The 14,696-nt window shown below is 46.6% G+C and overlaps 1 protein-coding gene across 1 annotated transcript; it reads left to right on the plus strand.

Annotated features, from left to right (window-relative positions):
- Positions 1-1,119: 1,119 nt before the first annotated feature.
- On the plus strand, positions 1,120-10,508 carry IAH1 (isoamyl acetate hydrolyzing esterase 1 (putative)). The gene is made up of 6 exons (XM_077310474.1): positions 1,120-1,385; positions 2,866-2,918; positions 4,429-4,577; positions 5,454-5,615; positions 9,767-9,888; positions 10,121-10,508. Exons 1-6 carry the CDS (start codon positions 1,203-1,205, stop codon positions 10,298-10,300), a joined length of 849 nt encoding a protein of 282 aa, XP_077166589.1. The 5' UTR covers positions 1,120-1,202; the 3' UTR covers positions 10,301-10,508.
- Positions 10,509-14,696: the final 4,188 nt, after the last annotated feature.

Here is a 14,696-nt window from a genome sequence, read left to right on the forward strand (position 1 = left end):
ACTTAGTTTTCAAATTAGGAGAACATACACACTACAGGATCAAAAAATCCACGTTTATTATTTATTTATTTGATTGATTGATTTCCTGCCACTCCCTAACAGGCTCGTGGCGGGTAACAACAGTCCTAAAACCCCCATTAAAAGACCCAAGACTTCCAACATGGTGGAAAAAGATAACCCACTCCCACCTCACTGCTGAGACAATGGAAAAAATGGAGCAGGAGTGATGTACACTTCAGATCCCAGGGGGGGCAATAGACTCCAAACCAAGTGCCATTAGCTTCCAGTTTGTGAGTACAGAAAGCCATGTTTCCATTTTCCCCCAGTGCCTCTCAGACAGAACCAGAATTCCTGCATAGAGACCTCCACCACCACCTAGTGGTCACACAATTCCACATGGGAGAATAGCAAGATTATCTGTGAATTCTGCGATTCACTGTGAATAAGGATGTGGGCTTATATTGTGGAAAAATAGATTGAAGTACCGCTTTACACACAGTAACTTCTCTCCAGGAGCTGGCATAGCGGCAGACGAATGTGGCTCTTGCATCTTCAAGTGCTCTTAAAACACACTTCAAGTTAATTCTGTTATGAAAAATGTAAATCTACAAATGACAAAGCTTGATCTAAGGATGCAACATTTTATCTTTTAGGAAACGCCTAGTTTAAAAAAAATGAGAAAAAGATGGGCATACTCTATCCTTCCTTGGATTGTACCTTAGTCCTACAGAATCCTGAATTCCAGAAGTGGTCCAAGAATCACAGAATCTTCAACTGTAAAAGATACTGACTTAGAAGAAAGTCCCAAGCCTGGTCTGTCTCTCAAGCAAGGAGTCCAGTAGCACCTTTAAGACCAACAAAGATGTAATCATGGCGTCCTGAATAAATCTGTGTTGGTCTTAAAGGTGCTACTGGACACGGCTACTCATTTGAATCTGATCTCAAGCAAGGGTTCGTTACGCCCCTCCGTCCTCCTCTTCAAGGGGCTGCACGCCCATCCCTCTGCACGAGGGCTCACGTGTGCGCTGCGGCTGCGCTGCAAAGGATTGGGCTGCGCTGTTTTTGTAAGGTTCACTCGACCTGTGATTGGATCCTGGATTTTGGGGGAATACGGGGGGGGGGTGGACCAGAGGGTCCACGAGGCTCCCAGCAGAGCCGGCTTCCCTTCCCCCGCGGCCCCTCCCCGCCGCAATTTCCCCTGAATGCGCGAAAAGCAAAAGCGGCGTCGAAACGCCTCTTCCTCCCTCCCGGCGCTGGCAGAGAACCTCACGTCCGGCTCTCCGACGGAGCTCGCGGGCCTCTCCATGGCGGGCACAGAGGCGGGCGCCTGGGGCCGGCTGCTGCTTCGGCCGCGCATCGTCCTTTTCGGAGACTCGATCACGGAGGTACCGGCGGGCAGGGCTGGGCAGGGCAGGGCAGGGCTGGGCACATCGCGGGGTCCTCCGGGCAGTCCTCTCCCGCCTTTGCTTCCTGTCGCTTGGCGGCGACACTTTGCAAGCAGAGCGCCTCCGCCGCTTCCCCCCCCCCCCAAAGAAGAAAGGATTCAGCAGTAGGATGCGACTCATCCTTCCTCCGCCAAGTTTGGCTGCCCTCGAGGGAGCCCCCTGCCCCATTGAAGAGCAGGCGAAATGTCGCGGGAGAGAAGTGATGGGGCGAGGGGCGCCTTCTGCAGGTCTCTTTGGGTCCCCCAGCCATTGACTAGGGGGGCTCGGCTCTGCCTCAGGGGAAGGCGGCATCTAAATGTCATTCATAGAGAGATAAATCCCCACAGGCCAGGCGGTCCCGTGATGTGTGGGTGCGAGGAGTAGATTGTTCCCGCAGCGTGAAGGTTCTCAAAGCTTTGTTGGGGTGGTTCTTTCCATTCAATAGCTGGACACGTTTTATTTCTAAAAGGGGTAACCTGCCTGTCCTGTCAGTGGGATTAGAGCAGACTTTACACTGAAAGAGTCATGTAGTTATATATCCCTCCTGAGATCCTAAGCCCACAGAGGCTGGAGCAAACAGCATATTAGATCCTGGGGAAGCTTTCCATTAGCCAAATGAAACTTTCTTTTCTCCTGGTACAGCCCCAAATGCTTCCTGAAATGATGCTCTTAGGGGTCAGGGGACCCTTAGGAATAGTATGAGAGGGAAACTGAGGAGCCTGAAAGGGGGGGGGGGGGTCAGCAAAAATATCCTCCTGTAAATGGGAAGTTTCCAACCCTGTCCAAAATATAGCACATCTTAAAAGAAATTAAGAAGAGTTGGTTCTTATATGCTGTTTTTCTCTCCCCGAAGGAGGCTCAAAGCGGCTTACAGTCACCTTCCCTTTCCTCTCCCCACTACAGACACCCTGTGAGGGAGGTGAGGCTGAGAGAGCCCTGATATCACTGCCCGGTCAGAACAGCTTTATACCATTGATTCTTGGCCTGTTTAAACTTATCTGTATATTTTTCTCCCTCTGTTGCCTCCCATGGCAATTTTTAGATTGTAAGCTCCTTGGAGCACAGTCCTGTGTTCTTGTCCTTACTCTGTAAAGCACCAAGCATGCTGTTAGCATTGTGTTTATATGCAATTCCCCATCTGCAGGCTGAAATGGGAGAGTCCAAAGGAATCTTTGCCACTTGAACCTGCTGGTTGTATAAATGGAGCATTTATTCTTCCAATAAAACGCTGGAGCAGCCGTCAGCACCAAGGAGTAGCCACAATTCTTAGCAAATAATCTGAGTTTAAAGGCATCACTTTCACAGCAGGCTCGGTTTATCTTCAGAAGGTAGCCCAAGACAACCACAGACCCAGAATGCAGGGAGACGACAGCTGACTACAGGACACTGATAGAGTCTGTTCATTTCAGTTGCCTTTTCCTTGTGTGTCCGTCTATCCTAGTTTTCCTTCCAAGAGAATGGATGGGGAGCATCACTTGCCCACAGACTAGCTAGGTAAGAGACATCACTTTATGTTTCAGCAGTGTTTGCAAATCAGTTGAAGAAAACGTCTTAAACATACTGGCCGGGAACCACTGGAGCATTTCTATGTGAAAGGATTTCTGCCTAGGGAACATGACTTTCTTGTATTCTCCTCCCCACCCCTCACCCTCATAGCCCCAACACCTTCTCCCTAAATTTGGGGTTAGAGTGGGAGAGAGGATGCAAGAACATTTTCCTTGTGGGCGGAAATCCATGGAAATGCCCCAGTGAATCAAAGTCATTATTGTTAAAGAAGCAGAAGACCTGTTTTTTTGTACCCCGCTTTCTCCTACCTGAAGGAACTTCAAAGCGGTTTACTATCACCTACCCAGCCTCTTGTGGCGCAGGGTGGTAAGGCAGCAGAAATGCTGTCTGAAGCTGTCTGCCCGAGAGGCTGGGAGTTCAATCCCAGCAGCCGGCTCAAGGTTGACTCAGCCTTCCATCCTTCCGAGGTCGGTAAAATGAGTACCCAGCTTGCTGGGGGGTAAACAGTCATGACTGGGGAAGGCACTGGCAAACCACCCCGTATTGAGTCTGCCAAGAAAACGCTGGAGGGCGTCACCCCAAGGGCCAGACATGACCCGGTGCTTGCACAGGGGATACCTTTACCTTTACCTTTTTACCCTTCCTCTCCTCACAACAGACACCCTGTGAGGTGGGTGAGGCTGAGCTGTATGAGACCTGAGACTAGCCCAGGGTCACCCAGCTGGGCTGCATGTGGAGGAGTGGGGAATCAAACCCTGTTCTCCAGATTAAAGGCTGCTGCTCTTAACCACTACACCATAAAAAGGTAAAGGTAAAGGTATCCCCTGTGCAAGCACCGAGTCATGTCTGGCCCTTGGGGTGACGCCCTCTAGCGTTTTCATGGCAGACTCAATACGGGGTGGTTTGCCAGTGCATTCCCCAGTCATTACCGTTTACCCCCCAGCAAGCTGGGTACTCATTTTACCGACCTCGGAAGGATGGAAGGCTGAGTCGACCTTGAGCCGGCTGCTGGAATTGAACTCCCAACCTCATGGGCAAAGCTTTCAGACGGCTGCCTTACCACTCTGCGCCACAAGAGGCTCATTAACCACTACACCATGCTGGCCCTCAAATGTGAACCATTCTCAGTTTGCAATATAAAGTTTCTGCTATGAAAGCTTGCAGGATGGCCTTGGGCCAGTCACGGATTCCCGGCCTAACCTAACTTTTCAGAGTTGTTGCGAAGATAAAACGAAAGTGAATGGTGTTAACTGCTTTTGGCCTCAGTGGGGAGGAAAGTCTGGGTAGAAATGAAATAAATAAATAAATGTTGCATGCAATGGTGTGATTTCCCCCCTCCCCCTGTTTAATTCTGAACACTTTACAGTGAAAATATAAAGGCTCAATTTTTAGTTCTAAAATGACAAAAATACAAACGAAGTCTATAATCACAGAAATCAGAAAATGTGTGCCACCAAAGTCCAACGTGTACATATGAGCATGTGTGTGTTTATTTCAGGAAATGTGATGTGCTGAACCGTGGGCTCTCTGGCTACAACACCAGATGGGCAAAAATCGTTCTCCCAAGACTGATTCACAAAGACTCCAGTACTGAAAACACTGTGGCAGTAACCATCTTTTTTGGAGCGAATGACAGTGCTTTAAAAGGTAGGACATTGTTTCTGCTACTTCTACAGTGGCTCTCTTTCAAAAGACGTGATTAGTTAGGGATGCAGAATGCCCACTGTCACGTCATGAGAATCTTCCTTCCTGTCCTGTTAGATTGCATCATTTATACAGTCATTTTGTTTTTTGTTGCTGTTGTAATCCTATTGGTGATGTCTGCTTGTTTTGCTTTGCCGATCTTAAGGTTTTATTGTATGTGAAATATAACTTTGTAAAGGTGTCATGAGTGTGTTACTGAAAAAGCACTTTATTCATAACTAAACATTAATTTTTATATTTTAGAATGACAAATTTTGTGCATCTGTAGGACTCTATGCTTTATTTCTCCTTTTGCGACCAATGCTAGATTAAAGATAGCACAGGTTATCTTGTGTCAAGATGAAAGAGAAGCCTGGATGGGATTCTGGAGGAGCCTATAGGCCCTCTGCTCTGCTTAGCGGTCTGCCACGCTGACTCTACCACTTTCTCCAGGAAGTGAGCGTTGTGTGGTTGCGTAAATCTCCGTCCTTTGTACGTGGTGCAAGAGGACCTTTGGCCCACATTGGCCATTTCCACACAGACTTTTTGTCATGGATTCAGTGCTGCAGGAATTGAGTCGTCCCCCCCCCCCTCCATTTCCATATAGACACCACTGTGGTGGATTTGTGCACCTGGGGGTGGGTGGGGGTGTCCTTCAGCTTTTCTCCAAACTTGGAATCCCATCGCTATGAGGCCACATCAGAGGAGGGCCTTGACCTTTATGCCCTGTTTGCTAGCCTACAGAGCAGTTGGCTGTGAACTGTGTAAGACAGAATCCTAGGCTAGATGGATTGCTGGTCTGAATAAATCTCTTCTTACATTCTTACATTCACTGGACAGACGTAAATCCTAAGCAACACGTTCCACTCGATGAGTACGCTGACAATTTGAAGAGTATGATACAGTATCTAAAGTCTGTGGACATTGCAGAAGATAAAATTATTTTGGTGACACCCCCACCGCTTCATGAAACAGCATGGGAAAAAGAGTGCATCGCCAAAGGTAAGAGCGTTTACATCCTCACCCCGCCCGGCCTGTTTGCATCGGCAGAGAAGACAGAGATTCTTTCTCCTTCAAAAGGTTTCTGGCACCAAACATTGCGGGCATTGAATGTGTAGGCCAGGAATGGGTTGCCAGGGAGACGGTGATTCCCTGCCTAGGTTGGCTGAGGCAGTGGAGGAGTGGGCCTTACATTTCCCCAAATGGATAGTTTTAGTGTGGCTTCAGTGTCCATCCTGACACTGCTTTGTCTGGCTCCTCTTTGGATTTTATGACTGCCAACTCATCATTAGGACTCTCCTAAGCTGTATTGGTCCCCATGTACTGAGCAAGCTGTACAGGGCCTGCATGACGGAACTCTTCCGCCAGGTGTAAGATTGAGGGCAGGGTGGAGTCCTGGTACTCCATCTGAGGATACCCCCCCCCCCCCAGGTTTAGCCCAGTGGAAGGAGACTTGGCCTCTAGCTGGACAAGGAGGGAAGGAATCGGGAGTAATTGGAAGGTTTATATGTGATCGCCTGCTGCCTTTGTTGTAAGGGAGGATTTTATGGGGTTTTATTGTATTTTAATGTTTTTATTGCTGTGAACCGCCATGAGACCATTGGGAGAGCGGCGGTATACAAATTGAAAAATATAAAAATAAAAATACACTGGATCTGTTATTTTGTGCAGGAATTGATCTGGATCCAGGGGTCCTTTGTGAACCAGTGCCGTGGTTTGAGATTTGCCTCCTCCCTTTGCAGGGGCAGCAAGCTTATTTTGTTGGATATTGTAACTTTGCATGCAAGAGGGAGGGAAAGGGTTAAAAGAATTCTCTCCCTCAGGTAAACCTGGTAATGGGTCCCACACTCTTGTAGGTCTTTGTCCATTGCTTGCCTTCTTTTTCATCTTATATAGGACCTCTCTTCTCTCTCTTACCTGGGCTTGGAGCTGTAGCAAGCTAACCTTTCTGAAGTTAATCTGTTTACAATTAAGTTAAGTGTACCTACATGAATATGTCATGGAAGACATCTGGAGGACCACAGGTTGACTACCCCTGTTCTAGACTGCCTCTCTTGGCACAATCGTCCCTGTTTTCTCCTGTCTTCATCTTGGGATGTATTGAAGGTTCCTGCTCCATGAATGGTCCACATTGTGTTAAGGCCTTCTCAGTAGTGACCTCTGTCTTGGGGAACGGAGCACAACATGAGGATTTTCCCTAGGCTCCTTTGGGTGTTTGTAACCCATCAGGCAACTCATAGATTATGTTCTAGCTCTGTCTTCACCATCCATGCATCCTTTGCACTGCTTGATAATGGATAGGTTTCAACCAGGGAATATTTTAAATTGTTTTATGCCTTTTAAAGTGTATTTTTGGAACCGTTTTATTGGGTATATATTTTTTATATGTTGTTAACTGTTACCTGTTGTTATTCCCATTCAGGTTAGGAGTAGGATACAAATTTGATAAATTAAAGAAAGACAACTGTGCAGGCAGATCCTTTGCGTGTTGTTTGGAAGAGGGCCTTGCGCTCTGTGGGTTCTAATCTATTGGTCATTCCCGGACCCAGGGAAGCACGCCCAGCCTCGACCAGGGCCAGGGCCTTTTCGGTCCTGGCCCCGACCTGGTGGAATGAGCTCCCGGAGGAGCTGCAGGCCCTGTGGGATCTTTCAGCGTTCCGCAGGGCCTGCAAGACGGAGCTCTTCCGCCAGGTCTATGGTTGAGGCTGGGCGACAAGGACGATCATAGGAGCAGCGGCTTGTGAGTTCCATCAGTCCCCTCCTCACCCTTCTCCTCCCCCCTCCCTAGAGGTATTGCTGGGGATGTTAGGGATGGGACGATGTTTCTGCCGTATCTTTCTTCTATACTGTTTGATATTGTTGCATTTTATGGTTTTTATGTCGGGTTTTAATGAGATTTTTTAGATTATATCTGACATTTGTAACCCGCCATGAACCTTCGGGGAGTGGTGGGAAATAAATCACAAAATAAATAAAATAAACAAACAAACAAAAAGATGGCTTGCTGATGGGCCTGGGTGCTTTTCTCTAGACCAGCCTTTCTCAACCAGGGCTTTGTGAAACCCTGGGGGATTCTTGAGAGCCCTGGAAGGATTTCATGAATGCGTGAGAGTTAATTCATTTTTTATATTTTAAAAATGGTCATATTCAGTGGTCCCCAACCTTTTTATCACTGGGGACCACTCACCAGGGACCACTCAATGCCTTTTACTGAGGCCCGGTGGGGGGGGGGGTAGTTTACTCCTCTACTCTCAACCACTGCCCTAATGCTCTCTGATCGCTATGGTAATGTTTAAACATCCCTTCAAAATAAGATACAGACACGCCACAACAATGAAGTGTGTTGTAAAGGGTTGGGAGGGATGAAGTAAAGGGCTGGGGGGGGAGAAGGCGTCCTTCAGGGCCCACCTCCAATTAGTCGAAGGACCACATGTGGTCCGCGGCCCACAGGTTGGGGATTGCTAGTCATATTGATCTGCCCCCCCCCCAATAGCCAAAGATGGGCCTGGAGGGGATGGGAAGGGGAGACGCCCTCGATGGGTGTTTATACAGCTATGCTTTCCAGCCATATTCTGCATGATCGCACCACTGCTGGTGTTTCTCAAAGCCTAAAGAATATTTCAGGGGTTTCTCAGTAGTAAAAAAGTTGAGAAAGGCTGCTCTAGACTAGGAGCCCTGCATTTAGATTTAGGATTTGGTGTTCCTACTTGCAGTATTAAAGAAAGGGAGGGGGCGTGACATAAAACACATCGGTGTGCATGACACAACTCTCTGTGGTGTGCCAATCCCTACATAGATGCTGAATGCTGTCACTGTTGGGGAAAGGAGGAGGATAGAGGGGAAAGAATGCTGGACAGGGTGCTTCCTCTGGACTGAACCCTCTTTTTAATCCAGTGATTTCTGCTAGTTTCTGTCCCTCTTTCCTCCTCACTGGGTGCTCAGAGCAACTTACAAAAGAATAACGGCGACAAAGAGCCACGAATACATACAACTCCAACTCTTGGCATGCTCCTGGATTTCCCTCAGAGCCATGAGCTGGGAGTTAGAAGCTAAGAGCCCTTTGTCTCCTGCCAAGAGGTTCTAGTCCCCAAGCATTTAGGTGGGGCCAGTGATCCCAATAACATCTAATGGGCCTCCTCTGCACAACTCCCCATGGAGAATGTCCTCTGGTAGGTTGTACTGGGAAACTGCTTGGTGGAACTGAGATGTTGAGATTTTAACACTGGGATTCCTTTATTGTTTTTAGCATTCTTAATAGTCATGTTTTATTGATGTGAATATATTTGTACACCACCCTGAGCCGCATGGAAGGGCGGTATAAATAAATAAATAAATAAATAAATAAATAAATAAATAAATAAATAAATAAATAAATAAATAAATAAATAAATAAATAAATAAATAAATAAATAAATAAATAAATAAATAAATATAAAATAGCCATGCCCAAGCTTAAATATCTGTTCATGGGAAGGGAAACAGAAGTTCAGCCCCAAATATTAACCAGCTGGAGGCTCGTATTGCTAAGATTCTCCTCCTTTTGCGAAGGGACTTAGGAGATATTTCCTCCCCAGGCCAAAATTGTTCACATGAAGCCACTTAGGTGCATATGGGAACTAGCGTGGTGTAGTAGAGCATCAGACTAGGAGCTGAGAGACTCAGATTCGAATCCCCATTTTGCCATGGAAGATTGCTGGGTGACCCTGGGTGAGTCACACTTAGCCAAACCACATGGTTTCTGTGAGGGAGAAGAGGAGAATGTTGTAAGCCACTTTGGATTCCCTGTTTGAGAGGAAAGTAAGATCCAATAAAGTAAATAAAAGAATGAATTGGATCTCAACTTAGATGTGCACAGAATGTCTGCCTTGCAGAATCATATTGATAGTGTGCGGATTCCTGAGAGGCGGAAACTTTGCTCAAGATACCTTTAGACTAGAAACCTGATCATTAGTAGTGTGTTGCAATCTGCCTTGAGTCGTCTGAGATAACGTGGAATAGAAGCTGAATTAATAATAATAATAATAATAATAATAATAATAATAATAATAATAATATTGCCACCTCGTTAATCCCCCCAAAATCTCATAGTATTGTGCTCTGAATTTGTTCCGTTCTGATTTATACTTTTTTTGTTGTTTTTCATTGCTCAACAGGTGAGAAATTAAACCGTCTCAACGCCACTACTGGGGAGTACGCCAAGGCCTGTGTTAAAACAGCCAGATATTGTGGCACCGAGGTCATAGATCTGTGGACACTCATGCAAACAAAGAGTCAGGTATACCTTTTCATGCTGAAACAACTGTCTTTCCAGAATGTGTGTTCGGCGGCAGCAGAAAGAGAGGTGTCCTTTCTGTTTCTGCTGACAGCTAAAGCTTTTCTGTTTCTGCTGACCGCTCAAGCTGTTTGTTTCCGCTGACTACTAAAGTTTCCTTAAAACAACGCTTCAGAATTCCTTCTAAAAGACCACCAGAGAGCTAATTATAGCCTCTTTTAAACCTCCACTCTAGGACTTCAGCCGTTACCTGGCAGATGGACTTCATTTATCGGGAGAAGGACATAACTTTCTGGCCAACCAGCTTTGGTCTGTCCTGGAACGAAAGACATTGGCCCTCCCTCTGCTGCTTCCTTACTGGCGTGATGTCGACCATCTTCATCCTGAAGACAGCCTCCTAGAGAGGCCAACATGAGTAACTAGAGGGAGAAAACTTGAGGGGGAGAACTTTAGAGTCTTGACAAGACAGCCTCAGGGTGTTTGTATACTGAAATGTCTGTTTTACTTAATGGATTTGATTTTTCTCATGTCTGTTTTACTTAGAAGCCAATTTGATTTTTCTCGTTAAACGAGTGACTTTAGCAGTACTTGCTGCAATAAACAACTGAGTTGCAACAATTTCATTCGGTTTCTGTGTGTCATGTTGGGAAACGGTAGCCATTCGCTGTCTGTACGGAACGTAGCTGGGCTATATTTACTGAACTCTGTACAGTCCTATTCCAATCACTGCCACCAGCTTCGGGTTGCAGGTGGGAATTCTATGCCTATGGAAGCTTTCCCGTTATTGAAGAGACACAGTTTTGCATAACCCATTGATGCAAATGCTTAAATCCCAGAGACTGTTTCCGCATTAGTGATATTGTTCAGATTTGCATTTTAAAACATTTTTGTCCATTTCTGCACTAAAATTTGCTTCTTCACATTCAGTCCCAATTTGCCCCCTCATTTGCTCCACAGCAAAGGGATCCTCAGAAAACCTGATTTCCTCATTTCAATCGGGGTCTAATTCAGAGCTGCCCAATGCAGAAATGCATGCAATTGGGTTTTCCCCCACACCCACCATTCCCCTTCAGTGGGGGCAAAAGTCACCCAGCTGGTTAGGTCATGCCTCTGCTGGCTTAGGCTGGGCAAATCGTAATGCAAATTTTTGCAAAGCCTCTTCATTGAGTGACCATTGAGTGACCTCTCCAGTCTATTCAAGCCTTGCTTCGTAGCTATGGGCATATCCATTATCATCAGTTCCTAGCCAGTATGAACACTCCCTGTTCCCTTTGGTGGAGTTCCTCGCTTGGGTGGGAAGTGGATGGCTTGGTCCCATTGAAGAGAAGAAAGCTTCAGGTAAAGTCCAATGTTTCGTTCTCCTTCAGTGGGGCCGAAGTCATCCAGATGGTACCAAAGTTCACTCCAGGGTGGGAAGAGTCTGGTCAGTCCCATGCCACCTGTCACAGTACTCTATGCCCAAAGGAAGCTTCCTTGGGGCCACCTGGTTGATGCGGTAATGCTTGATGAACATGGAGAATGAAGACAACATAGCGGGTTGGGACCCACATACCTGAGGGACCGCCTACCGCCCTATATCCCCCGCAGGGATATGGACTTCATTTTTACGCTCAGTGGGGGACAATCTCCTGATCGTTCCTGGCCCTAGAGAAGCGCGCCTGGCCTCGACCAGGGCCAGGGCCTTTTCGGTCCTGCCCCCTACCTGGTGAAATGAGCTCCCGGGTGAGCTGTGGGCCCTGCAGGATTTACCAGCTTTCCGCAGGGCCTGCAAGACGGAGCTCTTCTGCCAGGTTTTTGGTTGAGGCCGGGGTCAGCGAATGAGTGCCAACATCCCCCCCCCCCGGACCTAGTAAGTTAGATCTCCTCCCCACCCTCCCTGCCGCTCTGATAGCAGGGGTGGGAATAATAAGAACTTCCGCCATGTTGGGATTGTTTTAAAGTCTTTTAATGGGTATTTTAATGGGGATAGGACCTGTTGTTACCCGCCACAAGCCCACGGGGAGTGGCGGGAAATAAATCTAATTAATAATAATAATAATAGCCACTCTGCAAATTCTGCTATTGGGGCCCTGGTGGAGAACACCACGGCAGGGGCAGCCACTCTTGTGGACTGTGCAGTGATCCTCCCAGGTAGCCTCCTGCCCTTGGCCTCATATGCCTTGACTATGCATTGCCTGACCCAGAAGGTCAAGGTTGCAGATGAAACCTTTTCACTGAGGATCTGATAACTGTGGGAAATGAACAGCACGTCCGAGCACCAGAAGGACACTGTCCTGTGGATAAAGGTCCAGAACGCTCTGCGGATGTCTAGTCTGTGTCACACCTTTTTGTCTGGCGTTGGGGTCTGGGACAGTATGACAGTAGGACCACCAGTTGCTCCAGGTGGAAATGTGAGTTGACCTTGAGTACGAAGCTGGGGACCATTCCCAAGGAGGAATATAAACAAATCAGCAATGCATGTAGGGAGCGTGTTAGAAAAGCTAAAGCTCAGCATGAGCTTAGGCTAGCAAGAAATGCTAAAAACAATAAAAAAGGGTTCTTTAGTTATATTCAAAGTAAGAAAAAGAATAGGGACATGGTAGGACTATTAGGGGGGGAAAGTGACATTGTAGCAGGTGATGAAGACAGAGTTGAACTGTTCCATTTCTACTTCTCAGTCTTCTCTTGTGAGGGGAATTGTGTTCAACATGGCAAAATCATTTCATGTGATGAGGGATCTCCTAACCATCTGGATGATTTTGCCCCACTGAAGAGGAAAAAAAAAATAAGGTTCAGTTTTGAGTCGTTTGGGAACACCCCTTTCCTCGTTGCTGTTTTCCCTCCCCCTTTGCTTTCTCCCCCACATTTTGAAAAGTTTGCCATTTTAAAAAAAAGTGTCATTGGGCTACAACGCTGTTTCTGATTTTAAAAATCGGTCTAGCAGACTTGTTCAGTGGTGTTATGTTATAACCCAGAGTTTTTAAAATTATATTTAAAATTACATTTGGGGGCAAGGGGGGGAAGATCAAGGGTGCAGAATGGTGGGATGAAGGGGATCAATGAAAACAAAGGTGCAAGCAGGCACCATTCTGCAAAAAAAAAATTTGAAAAAAGGAAGAGAGCAAAGCATGATGGGAGGCTGTCTCCGTCAGCCTCAGTGTGGAAAGCTCAAATGCGGAAACACAAGAGTTGACTTGCAGCATCCAAAGGAAATCCAAAATGAGGCTAAACAAGTCTAATGCCGAAATGGTCTGAGAGCTACTTGGGTAAATGGGCTAGGATTGCATATTTATGGTCAAAGAACTGTCATAAGGAGTGTTAACTGAAGATAGTTGTCCTGAAGAAACTCTGCTGCATTGGCCATATCTGTCCAGTCACAGAAAGTACCTCCCCCCTGCTCTTAAATGTAAATTCAGCCTCTTGGCTAGTGTGAAATGGGGGTAAAGAGGAGATTTTCTGTTGAGCTTGAGTCATGATTTCTAAGTCAAGGTCTTTTGGAGATGAGCATGTGCCAGGCAGGAGCTGTTCAATAAGAACTGGCCTGTTTGGAAGTCCTGAGAATGGGGTGTTGAGCATATTCTGTTTTTCAATAGCTTGCAGGTCACTTCTCTTATGGCTTCCACAGAGAAAACAATGCCGCCAGCTATCTCAGCCATGACATCCGAAGCTGCAGTGGCACCTGCCAATGGGTTTTGTAGCTTCCGCGTTGGGGTTAAAAGCTAAAGAATTGCGGACAGCCCCGATTGCTAATTACGGCATCTCAGGGGTGCCCATTCCAGTTATTAGTTGCATGTAGGGTGTGATCTGTTTTGTGATGTTTGTTTCTGGAGAGGTGGCCTCCATGTATGCATGCACACAAATAAAGCAGATCTTTGTAAAAATGTATAAAGGTTTATTGAGTAGACTGTTTTAAAAGATAGACCATCACTATGTAGCACAGTCTTCACTGCTTAGCAGCAAAGACAACAACAAAGCTGACTTTCTAATACATTCAATACCTGATAGTAGATGGCACCCCTTAGGATACAAGAGTCTAAGCTACAGGCTAAAGCATTCTCTATGCAACTGCCCATTGTGATATAGCATGACCTGGCAAGGCCAATAGCATTGCAAAATCATAAAGTTAGCATGGCTTCCCTCTGGTCTAAATTAGGCATTTGCCATCTGGCACCAGGTGTTTTCCCAACCCCAATCAGGAGCTTGTTTGATGGAACTCTCCAGTAGATGTCAACACCCACTACTGCCTTCCCCCATCCAGTTAAGACATCTGAAACCAGGTTGTCAGTTGACCAGTGACAACATTCTTGGCCATGAAAGAGTTATGGATAATGTCAGCAGGAAGGCCCAATGACAGACAACTGCAAGTCAAAGCAGGCCTGCTAGTAATCAAGTTAGTCCTTGAGGGGTATCAGGGGGCTTTGCCTTACACTGGCCAGGTGGCTTTTCTCCCACAAAATACTCATTTCACTCTGTGCTTTAAAAGAGCCCAGGAGGCATTGGGCTGGATCCAGACTACATTTTCCAGTGGGAGAAAGGCACTTTTTGCAGCCCACTGTTCTCCACAAAATGCTACTCCTGGGTGACAGAGGATCCTGAGTAATGATGAGGTTGGGGGGGGGGGGGTCCCTACAGGAAGACTGGTGGAAATTGCCAGTTTAGTCTGGATTAAACCAATTTTCTTTGGATTTGCAATATGCTGAGTTCTACAAAGTGTTTTTGCCCTTGCATCATAATACACAGCTCCCACTTGATGCACTATGACCAATTTAAGAAATCTGTGCAATGGGATGTTAGGAATTCAACTCTCAGGCCATCTTGCACTCGAGTGCTTG

This window comes from Paroedura picta, chromosome 1 (assembly GCF_049243985.1).
Source record: "Paroedura picta isolate Pp20150507F chromosome 1, Ppicta_v3.0, whole genome shotgun sequence".
NCBI classification, from domain to species: domain Eukaryota; kingdom Metazoa; phylum Chordata; class Lepidosauria; order Squamata; family Gekkonidae; genus Paroedura; species Paroedura picta.

What these genes read in the sequence shown, in the direction of transcription:
- IAH1 (XM_077310474.1), top strand. Translation starts at nt 1,203, where the DNA reads ATGCGCGAAAAGCAAAAGCGGCGTCGAAACGCCTCTTCCTCCCTCCCG. An exon ending in TCGGAGACTCGATCACGGAG is followed by an intron (nt 1,386 to 2,865) that starts GTACCGGCGGGC and finishes CGTCTATCCTAG; the next exon opens with TTTTCCTTCCAAGAGAATGG. An exon ending in AAAAGAGTGCATCGCCAAAG is followed by an intron (nt 5,616 to 9,766) that starts GTAAGAGCGTTT and finishes ATTGCTCAACAG; the next exon opens with GTGAGAAATTAAACCGTCTC.